This window comes from Acanthaster planci, linkage group LG10 (genome assembly GCF_054643075.1).
Source record: "Acanthaster planci isolate LZ-2023a linkage group LG10, COTS_SCS, whole genome shotgun sequence".
In the NCBI taxonomy this organism is placed as follows: Eukaryota; Metazoa; Echinodermata; class Asteroidea; order Valvatida; family Acanthasteridae; genus Acanthaster; species Acanthaster planci.
Window position 1 is genome coordinate 5395441 of NC_141786.1, and position 17167 is coordinate 5412607.

Sequence of the window (17167 nt, forward strand, 5' to 3'; positions counted from 1 at the left end):
AACAAGCACTACTTTCTGAAATGGATGTTCGAGCATCTTTGGAGAGCTTGAATTTGCTTTTGGTGGATAAAGAAAAAGTGCAATAATAGCTGGCTTTGTTGAGCTTCTGAATAAAGTGTAGAAATCGATGTGTCTGTGGTTACTTGGTATATTGTGGACTACCCTTCTGAAACCTGTTCATCCCCTTTCCAACATTAAATACGATACCTTGCCTGCAAAAAAAGCACTTTGTGCAATTTCCAACAAGTGCTCTGATCTACCGGTACTTAAGCCCAAAATCCAAGCTTTAAACTCGACGTCTTGATTCCTGTTGTTTCGGAACCGTATTTTCTTTCCTAGAAAGGGGAACTGCATTAGTTTAGGGTGCTCTGTTGTTTTCCGATAGCATGCGCGTCCTCCTCGAAAACTTTTGGACTTTTGAATCTGAGGTTTCACTTTTGTTTGACTGAATCTTATCGTGCTAAACAGTCTGTTCATAGCCAGAGGCAATAAACACCAAACGACATTTTCGCTGCAAACGAGGTTTTCGGACATACCAAAACTATTGCGAACTACTTACCTTTAATACAAATGGAAAGTTAATAGGCTGACGGTTTCGATCCCAGCAGGATCTTTCTCAAAGTGGCTATTTTCCTTGTCTAATACCATACATGCAACCCGTACTGCTGTAGCCACTCAATATGGTGTACTTCCTCTTGTCGTTCCAGGAAGCGCTGTCCGTAGTCTCGGAAGACCAGTCCATGTTCGAAGGCACTTACCAGCACCACCACCAGGAGGTACCCAAGACATCGGCCGTCTCCTCCGCCGTTAGTCCCCATCACCACACCACGGCGCTCCAGAGCGCCGTCCCGAAACCCAAGTTATCCCCGCAGTCCTCGCCGGTGGTCGACCACAGCAATACCTTGCCCAGCCCCCAACAACAACAACAGCAGCAGCAGCCGCAACAGCAGCCGCAACAGCAACAGTGGGTTCAGTGCAGGCAACAGGAGATCAGGATGAAGCAGGAGCCGGACCACGGAAGCCACGGCCACGAGGCCGGCAGCATCGGCGGCCGGGTGGTGGAAGCCGAGTCCCCGCTGGACTGCAGCGTGACCAAGAGGCAGCCCCACGGGACGATGACCGAGGCCACCCAGGCAGCACCGCCATACCCATGCCCGCCATACCCCGGATCGGAATCGGACCGTGCCCGGTCACCTCCGCCTAACGTCACAACCAACGAGAAGCGGGTTATCGTGCCTGCTGGTAAGTGCAGCTTTTCCTTGTTTTTTATTTATTTGTATCAAAGGCACGATGACGTGGACTCCCCAGTTGACCCACGTTGGCTCACACCACAGTGTAGTTAAGTTTAGAAAGGATACGAAAAAGGAACCAAAACACCCCCCCTCCCCCAGTAAAAGGGAAAACGAGACAAAAGACCCCCAAGAGAAACCTATACACAGGAACCTTTTGTGCTTGTGAGTATATTAATTTTTTTTCTTACTTGTGAGCATTTAATTTTTATTTGTATTTTAGTTTCAATGCGTATTTCTCTGAAAAAAAGTGATCCATTTTTTTAATAATTAGTTATGTACACGTTGCTTTAGAGGAATTTCGGTCAGTGATATTTGACAGTCAGCGTTCAATTTGTACATGGATGTGCGCGGAAACGCGCCCGCCTTGGAAATCTCTCAACATTCTTGCGTACGTGAAATCGCCATAGAAATACCCAGATTTGAAAATCACGCGCCTCCACGGACATGGTACCCTTCTTGAAATGCCTTTGCCCTTCATGTCCCGTCACGTGAAAAATCTACCCAGCCACCAATACGCTTGCATGCTTTATCACTCTCCAAGTGAAAGCCAGTCGATATTGCCCAAAGTCGATTGGGCTCTCCACATCCTTGGCAAAATCCTTGTCAAACGTTTGTGTCATTGCCAGCATGAACAAACCAGCACTTCATTCCGGGCCCGCTTGAAAGATTCCTCAAGACTTTTTCAGGAGTTTTTTTCACATTTTATAAAGCAATGACGCACCAGAGAATTTTTTACTCCAGTCCTTTGTCGATTTTTTTTCCTATTTTAATAATTTAATAATATTTTACGTCTCCCCAGTTAAAAAAGTGTTTAACCACTTTTTGTGTCCACCTTTTTACACGTTTAACCCACGAAAAGCTTATTGAAATGCGTTCAGGAATATGTTCAAATACTAAACGCTTTTTCATGGTACACGTTTAGCTCAGTGAAATACGCTTAGCATTTAAACACATCTCCTTAAGCATTTCAATGTAAATGTCTGAACACGTCGTGCGTGAAATGTTAAAATTTGTTCCTAAAAAGGGTTTGGAAAATAATGTGCTTAAACCCTAAGCGCCTTCTTTCTAGCGTAAAAAAATCAGGAAGGACAAAACCCCTTCCGTAAACACTTGCATTTTCATAAGACGTTTTGTTATATCGTATTTTCATTGCCAGTCAAGGGGTCACGTTTTGGTGCCATGTCATGTGCTATTGGATGTCCTGGCATAATGCCTACTACTCTTGCAACAAGTTGAGGGATAAGGACATCACACACGACAAATGACCGCGTTTGCACCCTTGGGCAAATTCCTTGCGAATTGAGAAGTAATGTTAGTCATGGTTTGGATGCGTCGTAAAGTTTTAGCCCTGCGAGAATACAGACCCCGGTGTACAGGCTCAATCCATGCACATTTCTCGACCAGCGTGCTCACTGTTCCTACCAGATAAATTTAGGAATACAGGGCCATCAAGTCTTCGCGGTCCATCTGTGCATTACAAACATTTTTTTTACCCACGAAGGATGCAGAGTACTTAACATTAAGCTAAGAAAAAAATGGGCTCGACAAATATGGTGTACGATTTAGAAGTCTAACAGAGAAACAAGTTAACACGAGTAACTGGGGAAAACGCACAGAAAAACGATGAACCAAAAAAACAAAACAAAACAAAACAAAACAAAAACAAGAAAGCAAAAAGCATCATAATGTAAAGTGGTGAAGGGAACTGCTCGCGTTACCAAGCAGTGCGTAACTGAAGCACCGTCATTTTACGACAGGTGTACCCAAAGGTGAATGTGGGCACTGTAACCTTTGACTCCGTGTGTCGCCTCTTTTGAATTTCAGTCCATTTCCAGGTCAGTTTACTCAATAATGCAGCATAAACGTGTATGATACATTTTGAAGGTTAAAAAGATGCCAAAAAAACAGCTTTCTAAAAAGCTGTACACGGCCCGTTCAGTGCAAAAAATCCCCGTGTCCACCTTATCCGTATTGCTTGAGGTTTGCAAGCTTTCCATGAGACGCTTTCGCCTTTCCACAACTCGCGAAATTTTCATCTCATATCGGACATCATGGAAAACACACCGCCAAGAATCTCATTATGGGCACAGGCGCACGGCCGCAGAAGACGCTTTGTATAACACGCCGTCCATCACCTGTCCTCCGCGCCGCACGGGCAGGAAAAAAATGCCCGGGTAGCCAGCGCACCGTCGCCAGTCCTGGCCACCGATCAATGAAGCCCTCGTCCCGGTACCGAAGTTAATCACTGGGACCACCTGCCCTTCGCACTTCGGCATCGCGCCGAGGGTCGTGTTTGCCTCTCTCTCTCTCTCTCGTCGATGGATTCGGCAGTTCATAACTCTGTGGATTTTTCCCAGCGCTCGCTAAATATACATTGCGATAGAATCGTGGTGTGGGGGGGGCGGGAAGAGAAAAACAAACTAACATTTAAAAGGATTGCTATGGTTCAGTCAAGCCAAAACAGTGATTAGCCCTTGAAATGCAATATCATCCCTCAAACCAGCGACGCGGCTAGTCACTGCCATCTTACGATATATATATATATTTTTTTTAGAAATCACATCCGTACGTTTTAACCTTGAATGACACCTGTGAATCTAATTAGACACAGCGCATCTAAGTTTTTGTTGTATTTATTCTTAATGGTCATCCTTACAAGCTTCATGGTCTATCTGCCATCTTCATTTTCAGATGATGGCGTTGCTCCTTGCTTTTACCTCATATCCCGTCGGCCTCAAAACAGTCGTACATGTACACAACTAATTTCCTGTTACTTTACAACCTTCAAAGCATTACTCCCATCTATCCTGCAACGTTTCGTGTTTGTGTTATCTGTAAGCCTGTCGACATTCCGAATTATTCAATTTGAGACGAAACATTACAGGCTTGAAACAATAAGACAAAAGCCAAAAGGTGGTATTTTCAATGAAACAAACTTTGGGTTTTAATCAATTTGAAAAACCGCCCAAGTCATTCTATTCATTGCGTTATTACATGCAAGGAAATTGAATTCATTTGTCTCCAAACAAAATGAACCTACAGAAGTGAAAATAAACATGTATCCAGGCGAGTTCCAAGCGACTAAAAATATTTGTTTAAATATGCAGTAATTACTACCTTTATTTTTGTTTACAGTTGAATTTGTTTATCTGTCAGGACTCAATTAAACATTAAATTTCTACCGAAAAGGAAGCTATAGTCCTTGTGATTTTCAACTTTGTTCTGCGTTTGCAATGCTGAAAAATGACTGAGTCTCTGATTTGGGCTCATTAATGTTTTCACGGTGACACTCAGATAGCATGAGCCATGATCCTGAAACTTACTAATAATAGTCTGAGAAAATTCGCCACTCATTACTTTTAGAAATGTTGCAAATGATTTGTATGTAAAATATCAAAACCGATTATCACCCCTTCCTTCTAAATCTACTTCCAACACTTGTCTGCTGTTGCTGGATTTTTTGTTATTTTGTCTTTTTCTAGAGAAGAAAACTTTTAAGGAGACATGAAGACACGCCAGGTTCACTTGTGAACCGGACATACACGTAATCTGCATTCAAAATATAAATATATATTGACTGATGTATAAACTAATAAGGCGTCTACTGAAATAACTATTAATTGAATTGATAAAGTTTAAGTTGACCCCATTTTTTTTCCAATAGCAAAACACCCCCCCAAAAAAATATCAGCGTAGAATATGAGACAATGGAGATGTGAACGTGTTTCTGTTTGTATGCCTTTAAAATCGCTTTTCGTTTTTATAATCAAATTTCCACCATTTTATTTGAGCCCCTTTACAAAAACAGAATGCCAGATCAATTTATGAATACTTTCCCGTGGTGTTTGCGCAGCCTTCCATGCTATTTCCTGTGTTTCTGTGGAAAAAGTCATTTTGTCATGAAACGATTTTGTTTTTCTACTTTTAGTGAACTTCTTGGTAATTATTATGCTGCATGTCGCACAGGCCCCGATCCTCTACTCAATCTTAGCAATAGCCTGGGCCAAGTCATCTCCATGCGTCAGCTTTTACTGCCAAATCCCCGAGAAAATCCATCCGAAAAATCCCCCTCCCCCGCTAAAAAAAAGCTAACGTTCAGCAGAACACGAGGCCCCATGCATCCCGATGGTGCGTTGTTGGCAAGCAGCGTCCATCGAGCTTCGGCCAAGCAAGCAAGCGTCAGAAGACAGCCGGAAACGCCGGGCGAATGCGATAGGCATCGTGGGGAAGGCTAACCCCTGTCCGGAACGGAAAGCTGTTGATTCGATTGAAGAAATATCGGACTTCCTCCCCCATAATGGAGCGAGGGGGGGGGAACTAGGCTACTGTTAAGCGCTTCATCCTCGGGCGCTCACGACCCAGCTGCACACACGTAGGCCTATACTCTTTGCCAAAACTGGTCTTCAGACCCGTGACATTGCTAGTTCCCTCACCTACGGGGAAGTTGTACATTTCGACCATCTTTTCTTTTGTTGGGAAAAGTGGTGACTTGCAATTTCTTTAACTGACCAATTTAACCGCGGTTTGGTCAATAAACACGTGAACAAAGTACCTTCTAAGCTTTAATTCCACTTTCTAAACCGTAGTTTCGTACAACCAATGGTAACGCCCTATTTTGTGTTATAGCAGGATGCAAGTACCACCTTCCAATACAAACTGAAGACATGCAATTACGCACATAATGGTTTTGGGGCATGCACAGGGCTGGAATCAGCGCGTCGTGGTCCCTTGACACCAGTGCTCCGTAATACAAACACCTGTTTCTAGCGCTAGAGCATGGCATATCGTGTTGAGGTTCATCTGGAGAAAGTTATAGACTATCAGTAATTTTTTTTTTTTTTTTTTAGCGTTCCAACATCGACATTTTAGATACAGAGACACTTAGTCGCGTATGTGCGTAAATGTTCGTGCGTTTTACACCTACGGTTATTTCTTAGGTCCCACATGTTTCGTTTAGGCCCCCTAAATGATTCACCTAGGCACCAGCACAAAGTGCTAACTTGTTGGATTATCTGGCCATGGGTTTGGCCACAGAAATTGAATGCATTTCACTACTCTACGTTTGTCGATATTTGATAGCTCTTTCCAAAATTAAAATAAATTGATAAATAAGAAGCCGCGCCTTCCATCTTTTATCACAGGTCCAGTAGCCTTACTGTTAAAAGCGAATGACAAAAGGAAGTTAATGTATGTTGACTATCAATTTATTTCATTTTCTTTCTTTATATTCACGAGGGCCGAAACTGGAACATCGCCAGAATGGAGTGTAATATTTTCAGTTTTCGTCTACCTCGTAAAACAAACTGAGCTTGACAGCATGTAGACCAAGATATGAAGCAATCAAAACCGCGCGAGGGAAAATTTTTAAACGAAGAACATACCGACTGTTGAGCATGTTCCTGGAAGAAAAAAAAATGTAATTAAAAAAAAAAATCTCGCATGAGCGGAAAACTCTCTCCTGACTTTCGTTCAAACACCCACTTTCGATTACCCTGCCTGATCTTTACATGTCTAGCAACCCGCCAGGAAACGAACAATCAAAGTCCCAAATACCACGATTTATAGCCCCGGATTTTTTAACCCCTGCCGATTAGGGGATCAAAAAACAAGGTAGTAATCTGGAGGTTTAACGAGAGAGATTAACCCGGTAGAGTGGGTCGGGCCAAGTTACGTTGCAGAATTTTCTCCTGCGCATCCATCAGTCACCGGGCCGGCAGCTGTGTACACCCATTTAGATAAGAGCTTAGCGGCTGACATTCCCAATACACCAAGCGACTGTGGTGAAGTCTTTGGGTGACTGTCGGTGGGCGGGGTGGGTCCCACAGTGAACAGACAGTTGCAAGAAGGGGAAAACACAATTGCCAAGGCCTATCATACAGAATGAACATGTAAGCAGTATACCAAGCGAACTTGGAAAGCAAAAGGAAATCTAGTTACTGCTCTGACAGTTATTATTTCGAGGAGAAACTTTGGGGCAAGCTTGAGGGATGCCATTTTGTCAGTCACTGTAGAGGATTTTGCCTGGCACTCGGGTTAGATTGTTTGTACTGGTTACCTGGGAAATCAGACCAGTAGTTGGAAAATGTAGATCTCTTGAACTTGCCCACCGTGTCTCCGAAAAGTTGAGGACTCAGAGATTCCATTTCAATCAGGGTTTCACTCACGAGACCTCATTAATTTCTACCTTGTATTGTTGCTTGTAGTTAACCAGGTTGAATCAAGGTAGGGAAAAAAACTACTCAAATGAGCACATCGTCGAAATATAGCTCAACACCTTTATCATCCGTAACAATCAGTTTCCTAATCTTTAGCTGTCAAAATTCACCACATCATATGTTTCTTTTTAACTCTGTTGTTTTGATAGTGTTAAAATTGCAATTGGTTAGGAAACCCTTCATTTTACTTCAGTGCACAAAATAACTGCAAAATTCAGCACGTCATGTAATTCACGTCTTACAATCGTCGTAGCACGAAATCTTCAACTATCGCAGACTCGATATAAGCTTTAATTTAAATCGTGGACCTCTTCCTTGCAAATGGGGATAGGTGAGCATGCAGCCCCTCCCTGTTCGCGTTTTAAAGTAATTGTAACGTTGCATGAAAAACAAACGCATGTTGCTTGTGATATCTGTATGCGACTTTTGACTTAAATCTCAAAAGTAACAGCTTATCATTACCCCATTGAAGTCATACCAGGGGATATCAGATAATATGCATACTGGCGTGGCGGTCTCAGCTGTCTCCCGGTCTCAGTGGCCCCCCCTGAATAGCCGGACTTTAAACGGACGACTTTCCCCCCTTTTGTGCACAGAGATGGTATGACGTATTGTACCTTTTATGGACAAAAATCTCTTCATGTCGTCCTTGTTTGTGTGACTTCTGACATTTTGCCATGCAGGTTCCCTCTGTTTATAAAAACTGGCAATTGGATTTTGGGCCAACTTAAATTTCAAAGGTCCAATGTTGTGCCCAGCCCGGGCATGATTTTTGTCCAAGTATTTGCCGCGGGGGGGGGTGTGAGACAATAGCTGCCATTTGCAAAACAACTGCACTTCCAAACATTCTTCCCGAACACCACCTCAAAGTAGCGATTAACAACACAAAGATTTGTCATGCTTTGTTGTACTTCAGTTGCCACTGCCTTGATTGCTTCCCGTTCTTCCGCTATAATTGTGACATGTAGCAGGCTTGCAGGAACTAAATGTACACGTAGAAAACACTAACTTTTCCAGCCTCAGCCCTGTACGTCCCGCAGGGGTCATGACCTCAGTGACATCACAGACAGATGGCCTTCACATCAGCTACGGTCCGGGTGCCTGGTTGTACTTTGTTTTCCTTCCCTAAACAGGAAGGATGGGCATCCGTGATCTGATCCCAACACAAAGGGAAAAAGAGAAGGGTTTTTTTTTTATTGTTATCTCGCGTAAAAACACAGACTTTCTATATCGCGGGCAAACACACAAAATGTTAAAAGAGGTCAAACCGCAAGAAGACCTTACTTGCTCAACATGCAATAGACAAAATATACGACTTCAGTTTCCGGGTTGAAAAGTCGACTTTGCATGGCCGAAACTAGCTATACTGTTGTCTTCGGATAGTAGTTTACGGCTTTACATTTTTTAGGCGTTAACGACACTCAGTTTGCTGTCAGTTAGCAGGGTTTTTTTTATAGACTATCGAGTTCAACTGGTGGATAAATTTAATACAAACAGAATTGGAAAATTGGTATTCAACTCCACGAATATCAGAAACTTAAATCAACAACAAAGGTTGGATTCAAATCGTACCTTCCCCTTACAATGGACTATGGGGTTCTTATGAAGTTCGTTACTTCCCTTCGGTTGGGTCTTCTTGTTTGGCAAAAAACTTATTTGCGGAAAGGCAAACTATGCTCAACCGCCAAGTGCTCTCGTTGTTTGGAAAGTGCTGTTCTTAATTGAGTGGTCGTAGGCTACTAGGGATGAGCACGGGGGAAACCGAAACTTGAAGATGAAAGTTAAAGGCGTATTACTGGATTGAGTTTATTTTTCGTTAGATAACTTTGCCGTCGATAACACGTTCATATACAGACTCTCACCCAAAATAAACTGGGCAGGCGCATTGCAAGACATGGCGTTTTTGTCTCCGCATGGGCGAGTGAAAACCCGCGCTGGGTACCAACGAAATCATAAAAAAGTTGCAGACATAAATGGAATTGTCATACCCCCCCTTCCTTTCCGATTCAGGAATCAGTATTTGTGTCAAATATCCCAAGACGAAACTTGTCCAAGAATGGATGCGCTCAGGCGACTGGCCCAGGCCAACTTGCTTTCAAGTTGTATGATTTCTGGATGGAATGGGTGGTTTTCGTCCCTTGTCCCGCAGTTACATATTGGAAATCGGACACGCTGTTGAGCAGTCAGGCAGCGTGGCGTGCCTTCAGGAAACTCCGCGCCGATAATACAATTAAGAGCCAGAGCTAAGGATTCCGATTTCCGACACTGACAATTTGCTGATGCTGTAAATGTCATGTGCATGACTGACCGTGTCATGGGCGGGATGACTGTCACTCTTTTGCCTTTAGATCGTGCAAACAGCGTTTGAACCCTAAGCATTAAAATTCACTGATCCCCCCCTCGCTCCCTGTAGATCCCAACATGTGGACCATTGACCATGTCCAGCAGTGGGTGCAGTGGGCAGTACGGGAGTACTCCCTCCAGGACGTGATGGTTAGCCGGTTCAGCATTGATGGCAAGCAGCTGTGCAAGATGACCCGCGAGGACTTCACGCGGTTGACCAGCTCCTACAACGCCGACGTCCTCCTGTCCCACCTCAACTTCTTGAAGCAAGGTAGGTCCCCCGGTGTTCCTTGATAGCGCCCTCAGTGTTTCCGTTAATCGACAGCGCCCTCTGTACTCAGGGGAATCGGGGTAAATGTTCACTCGTCCCACCGCGAACGCTCGCAAAACAAACAAATTTTACTGATTAAGCTAGGTGCTCGAAGATTAGCGTATATTAATTGTCTTAGAAATCAGATCGCCAATATTCCAAATTTGAAGCAAGAGTAATCTAGCTTACGGTGGGCTGCCTTTGTTTGTTTGTGTATTCAGTGCGACGCTGATAATAAGCTCGACATAATGCTACAAAGTTAATTCAATCTGATTTTTTTCAAACTGGCACACACAAACAAAAAGGAAACTACAAAATAAGCCTGCATCATTTGACCCGTGTGAAAAGTTCATGTCTCGTTCAGCACATTTTGCATTGATTAGTCATCGTGAAAAAGGGTGTTTAGTATTACACTAACTGTGTTTAGTATTCACTTTCTGCTGCACGTACAGTTCCGATTTTATATACTAAATAGAAACATAATTTCGTGAAGCGAAGTTGTTAACCTGGAAGTCGAAATGACTCGGCTTTTTATTGCAAGGGGGGTGGATTATTTCATTGCTTATTAACACCGTTTTTTAATTAAGCAGACAATGATGAGATCAAAAGGACCCGATTAAATATTAAGTTTCTGCCGGAATTGAAGACTGATCTTGAAGACAGATCTGAGTTTCCATGTCTGCGTCCAAAACCTTACAGAAGCCAGGCGTCTGGGCTCCCCCCCCCATCTAAAAACAAACCAAGCACTGTGTGATGTTGGTGATTTTGTCTCTTTCCCATAATACGCTACGAAAAATGCTCCCAGTGGTGACCTCTTGGTGGTTCATTGTTCTAGAACCACTTCCTTTAGACTCTTTTCCAGTCCTTGGTGGTCATAAAAAATCCCTCCTGTGATAAAAATCTTTATTGTTGTGCGTCTGGAACCCAGCCAAATAGATGGTAGCAAATGCGCTAGTAAGCAAGTCACTGAACGTCATGCATCTCCGGCACCAATCTAAATGGACAAGTTTAAGCAAAGTTCGATTAACGAACTACACTGTCAACCAGTGTGCGATCTTGACCTATGCATGTATAATGTACTGGGCACCAGGCAAAATCGACTAGTGGTTAACGAGTTGTCGCTGACCGAACTTTGCCATAGAAGCTTACTAATGGCTTAAGGCTGACGACCGTTATTTAGTTATGCAAACGAAGGGGAATTTTACTTGTGTGTGTTTCACTGGAGCGTCAGGTCCGGCTGTAAAACTGCGGAGCGCTTTGATCTCCTCATGTTGAACGTGCATCAGTTTCGAGTACAGCGCGTTGGCTGTAAGTGATCGAACAGAACAGTTCAAATCATGACACCCAGCAAAGTTCGAATGGACTAGACCATGTGCCCCCGTCGAGGTGACTGTTTTGAGCCGCCCACGTACCGCCCATCAGTTTCGCCACCGATGCAACGTGACACGCTACAGATTTATCAAACTCACTCCAGATGCCTGGGGGGATCCGCCCCGAGGCTACAAGACACGAGGAATAACATCACGTGAAAATGGGTGTAAGGGGGTGCCTGGACCGTGCCATATCACGCCGTCTGTTTCACTGGACGTACCAGCTGACCGTGACAGACTCACCCATTGGCCAGGGCGATAATTGAGTTTGTTTCAGGGGCAGAAACATCCCCTCCTCAAGCATTGTTCGCGTACTTTTATGTGTCACTGTGCCCCGACGGGCCCATTTCAGGCACTGATACGCGTGCATGTCATCACCCGAAATTTTGTCATGCTAAAATACACAGGTCCTATACTTGTACATCCATTTTAACGAACCACTAATCAACCAAGATGGACTACAATTTGTGAAACGAGAGCAATGAGAGCACAGCAATCACAATCCATAAATTATAGTTTGATTGCAAGTGTGACGTAAAGAACAAAACCAAACCCTTATACTGTTACTCTCCCCGAGCGTTTGTTCACAAGCGATTATCATCTTTGCTCAACGAATTTTTGTCCATATCCAAAGCAATAATGTTAGCGAGCTTTTACTAGGGAAAAACATACATGTATTTGCAGTCAAAGAGCTGTTTCTCCACATGCATTGGGTACAAAGGTGAAAGGTAAGCGTCGTTATTCAATTTGTAAGATTTATAAAGAGAATTTCTCTGAGCGTGCTTAATTTCACGTCTCCTGTTAGGTACCGTAACATATTTTTTGACCTATTGCAACATTTCAACACTTACTCTACGTTTTCAGTTCTTGGTGCTGTTATCAAGCACAATAATTAGAGATTTTGTTTGTAAGTTGTTTTATTAGCACAATTCGTTTAATAAACAATAAACAAATAAGATACAGAAAACATAAAAAATCAAAACATCAACGGAAGCAATATAATTTTTTTTTAAGTACGAAAATAAAACCACTTTGAGTGCCCTCAATTTTGAAACATAATTTTATTCGCTGGGGGCCTAGATTATGTTTGTCCTTTTTATTTGTGGAAGTTGTTGGCCGGGAGAAGGGAAACTGCTCAATTGGCCAATTAAGGAACCACTGGAAGAACACGGTGCCCACACCGTACTGTATGCACGAGGCAAACAGTTCTGTCTGTTGCATCAACACCGTTCTTACTTCTGTCATTAGAAATAAAGTTACTTGCAAGCTACGCAGGGTTGTGAATCGTGCCAAATAGCTGGATGGTCAAAATAGTTTTTCGCACTGAGCAGTCAGATTGATATTCGCTACTACATTATCCTCAAGTACGTGTAGGTTGCTACTTTTACCCTTTTCACTTTTCCTCTAAAGTCTCCCAAATCTCCCACAATACCTTGCCGCCATGTTTGATGTGAAACCAACTGCGAATTTGGCCTTGTGTAATAAGAGCCTTAGTTTCTTGAGAGTATAACTCCTTTTATCGCACGTAGCTGTAAAGACTAATCTGACGCCCAGAATTAGAAGCCATTACTGCAGTTACGCCACTCTCGAGAGCACGTGTTACGTGCGCATTGCATCCCTCCTCAACCGATCCGCCCTGAGCAGAAGCACGCCCTCGTCGGTTAAAAAGAGCAATATTGGTCGGGGATATTCATTTTGATGGTAGCGATGCAACTGCAACGCTTGCGTTTAATGGTTGTTCGTGAACTTGTCAAAGGAACCTCTGTTACTAGGGAAACTGCGCACTCTCCTGGTTCAACTCAGGCCCATAGGTTGTCATGATTTGTACACTTTCTTGAAAGTTTAAAAACCCACGCGTAAAGGCACCTTTCCATATGAAGGTTTTTTTTTTTTGGGGGGGGGGTGCGTTGCGTATATGATGCGTTCATACGTTTCACTTTCACGGACACGAAAATCAGCTCCATTAACATAACACACGGGACGGATGCACAACGCGTGGCGCAAATGTTGACGCGCAGGTAGAAAGGTGCCTTAAGTCTGATGCCACCCAGTAGTAGCGTTCCCGTAGAGTTACAATTACCGTTCCCTGGACACGATCCAACATCAAAGATGGCGCACCAAAACGGTTCACGGGAAATGTATGATGTCTCTGCCAATGATTCATGTATCGCGGAGGACTGGATATCAACGTCGGGTTGACGGCGGTGAATAATTTGTTGGGAAAAGTTTTGTGTGTGCACTTTGCTCTTAAGGTGGTGAGTATGCATGCTAGAATGACTCAGTCCGTCATTCAGTGCAATGATGTCATGTGAAATGCTCCGTTCCTCGCTCAAGATAGGATAGATGCTGACATCGCTAATTGCAAAGTGCGGTGTACCCTTTCCTGAAGACACAAAGGCGATGTGGTACATAGGCGTCCGAGGTCATTACAACACTGAGAATTAGGCAGCTATCAATCAGTTGAACTTGGAATCTTACAAGCCGGAAGTGGATGCCGAATTGAATTAAAAGCAAGAATGGGACGAAGTCATGGCAGGTTCCGGGTAGACGGGTCAGTAATGTACACCACAGATTTCATGTAGTCTGTCACTGTCAATGCACTCACTAGGAGAAATAGTTTAACATTGGACATTCGGAAAGCTCAGTAGCACAGAAAAATCGATTGCTTGCTCGACAGGATCAGAATTAGAAGCGGCAAAGTTGGGTGGGCGTCTTCGGTAGCGATCGAGTTACAAAGTTACAGCTGCCACCGCATCCGAACAGTTTATCGGCTTGTTGGGTTTGCTGAGGAATATGGACGATTCGCAGTAGTGCGCCTCCAAGGGTTTGCAAGGCCAACCACAACGCGCGAAATCAGTCGATCCTTTCCGAACGCGCATTGGGTTGACAGATTTCGCGCACTCTGATTGGTCAACGCATTGTAGACTCTTGAAGGTGCACTTTTGTAAATCTCCCGTATTAGTTGGAGCTTCTCTCAAAAGTCTTCATTGTGGAAAGTCACCTCCTCGGGGTTTTAGTACACGGCCAAATGACATGACGCCCGAGCGGTTTTTATGTCGTCTTTGTTTTCGTCTTGTTCCTTTTTCTCAAGTGGGCTATCAATCATGTTTGACTGGTTTGACCTTATAGTTGAAACAGGTACTTTCTGTGGTGAACTCCGATCTGCGCTGTCAATTCAGACTGCTGCTGTGGTAGCCGCCTTTCAAAGCTGTATCCATCTCGAGGTCTGCGCTGAGGTTTAGGCCGCCTAGTTTGTAGACGCGGCTCGGGGTTGTTGTCGGTCATTTCCGCGCCTAACTAGCCTTTTCCTCTCCTCTTTGTACATCGTAGGTCGATAACAACCACAGCCTGGGAATTCTCGAGCAAGGTCTCACCGTCTCACTAATTGACGCTTGGGGGCGCAAGTTAGGGTTAACGTCAAATCTGTCCAATAGCCATTTGCGTACTATTGCTCGTGTACTACAATGTACGTTGATGCAAACAAATGTGCCGACTTTTCGTTTGTACGGACTGTACGGATGATGAGGGACGAATACGCTCATTCCGAGTGTAACAGGGCCATTATGCCCTCCTAGACAGGAGCAATAACAATTATGTGTGTGTTTGGGGTGGTAGTGATAGAATAGCCATTTCTTGGACTGTCTGATGAGAGTGGGAATAAAAGGTTACTTAATAAGGAATCCGTTTTAAATATGCCCCTCAAACATTGGGCTTTCCGAAAGTTTAGTGCTGAATCAATCCTTTCCTATAATAGATTACAGTTGTGCCCTAAAATCTAGGTGCAAAATGATCACTTGGCGAACTGTGGTCTGTTTAGATAGAGTTTGCCAGTACGATAACGTATGATGACTGACTCCATTGGTAATTCACAATTTCTATTTTATGGAATCCAGTTATATTTAAAACAATGCACTACGTAAAAACGGAGCAAAGGATGCTACGTACGTCAAAAGCACGAGTTGGAGTCCTCTTTCATATCAGGCAAACTCGTTGGGAGCATCCAATGGAGCCTATTTTGATGACGTCACACTACGGCTCTGCAGTTATACGACTGTTTCATTATTTCGAGGCGAACGCGCCCGCGTGCGTGAGCGCTGTGCTTGTTTGCACTTCATTAACCGTGAAAAGAGGTCGGACAGTAAGAGCGACTTGGAATTGCTTTTATATCGACAGTGTTGATCATCACCGGATCGTATGGTAAAGCTGAACCATCCTAATTTGAACCCGGAGTAAGGTCCCGATGAATTTCAGGCAGATGGCAGCGGCCATTTGCCGAGAATGACATCGAACTTACTTAACCGGTTTTTCTCACTTCTTGTGCTATAAAACCCCTTATTACGGCCGCAAGGTCAAGAAACTCTGGGGGAACAAGAGCCTTTAGTGAAGGCACTTTTTTATTGAACCAATATAACTCGCAACTGCCGAGTTGGAATAAAGACTGACATGCTGCTGCCGAGGCCTAACAAACATTAAATGAAGACTGCTCGCAACCTGCAGAGCTTATAAATTAAACATCACAGTCAAACCGTAGACCATAGGTACCTTCCCGGCTACGTGGGCCCCGTCAGCTGTGAGGGGCAAACGCTAGCTAGGCTTTCATGGACGCGGAGAATGGGCTATTGTGGTATTCTACCGACGGTAGTCCGGCTTTTTACTTACAGCCACCTGGCTGCATTCTTGGGCCAAGGAAACTAAATGAAGGAATTCACAACAAGCCGTATTATGACATCATTAAATTGCTAGATTTGTTTGCCGCCCTCATCGGCACATTTTTACTCACAGCGTTCTCATGGTGGAACTGAAGTCCTAAAGCGACGATTATAAATGTGAACAGAAGCTGCCACGCTATGGGGAACAAGGACCAATTCCCTGTTAAAATGACCATACGTCAAAGCAATGTGATTGATCTTTAATGGAGATAATTCGTTTCAAAGTTCTCTCCCTGAACTGTCGTTAATATCGTTAAGGGAACGAAAGCAAACTAAAATTCGAACTTTGAAGGACTGCAAAACCTGATTCTGAAATAAACGTTGTCTGTGCCTCTCCCTGTTGTGGCTCTTGCAATGAACTGAGCTTTAGTTCTGCCAGTAACGAAGGCAGAACGTTGTTTTTATTCTCTGTACTACGCCGTGATCCCTTTTAAACATTTTGTATCCGAACAAAATTGACCACTTTGGGTCCGAACACCCTAAATTGGTACCCGTCACATATTTTATTAACTGCGGCTCACAGGTAATCACATCTTTCCTGTCAACTAAATAGAGAATGATATTTACTCGGCCTCCTTTATGAGTACTAACCTGCCAAAGTAATAATAAAAGATATTAGGCCTATTTACTTCTCCCAGAAGGATACAATGTTGTTCGAAAATGTTTATGCCGTGGCTACTCCTTAGCTACCTTTTGAGGTCCTTACGCATTCAGTCCGCGTGCAAGTGGCCCCCTGCTCACTCGAAAACATAACAGTGTCTTCCCGCTCGGCATCCATGTCAAATTTATCTTAATTCGGCCCCAATCTCGGTAACGAATGAAGTAATTTTCTGTCTACGTTTCGCGCAGAAATCAAATTTAGCATCTGAAAGCATTTATCAATTATCGGCCCATCATATTTGGGCCGACCTAGTTCTTCCCTAAGTGT

At 43.7% G+C, this 17167-nt stretch overlaps 1 protein-coding gene across 5 annotated transcripts in view; it reads left to right on the forward strand.

Moving 5' to 3' along the window:
* The window catches only part of LOC110980579 (transcriptional regulator Erg-like), a 91859-nt gene that overhangs the window by 12561 nt on the left and 62131 nt on the right, over nucleotides 1-17167 (forward strand). For all 5 annotated transcript variants that reach the window (XM_087142313.1, XM_022237408.2, XM_022237409.2 and 2 more), the window contains exons 2-3: nucleotides 708-1242; nucleotides 9921-10121. In XM_087142313.1, coding sequence (XP_086998439.1) covers nucleotides 708-1242; nucleotides 9921-10121 — 736 coding nt within the window. The remainder of the gene's footprint in view (nucleotides 1-707; nucleotides 1243-9920; nucleotides 10122-17167) is intronic.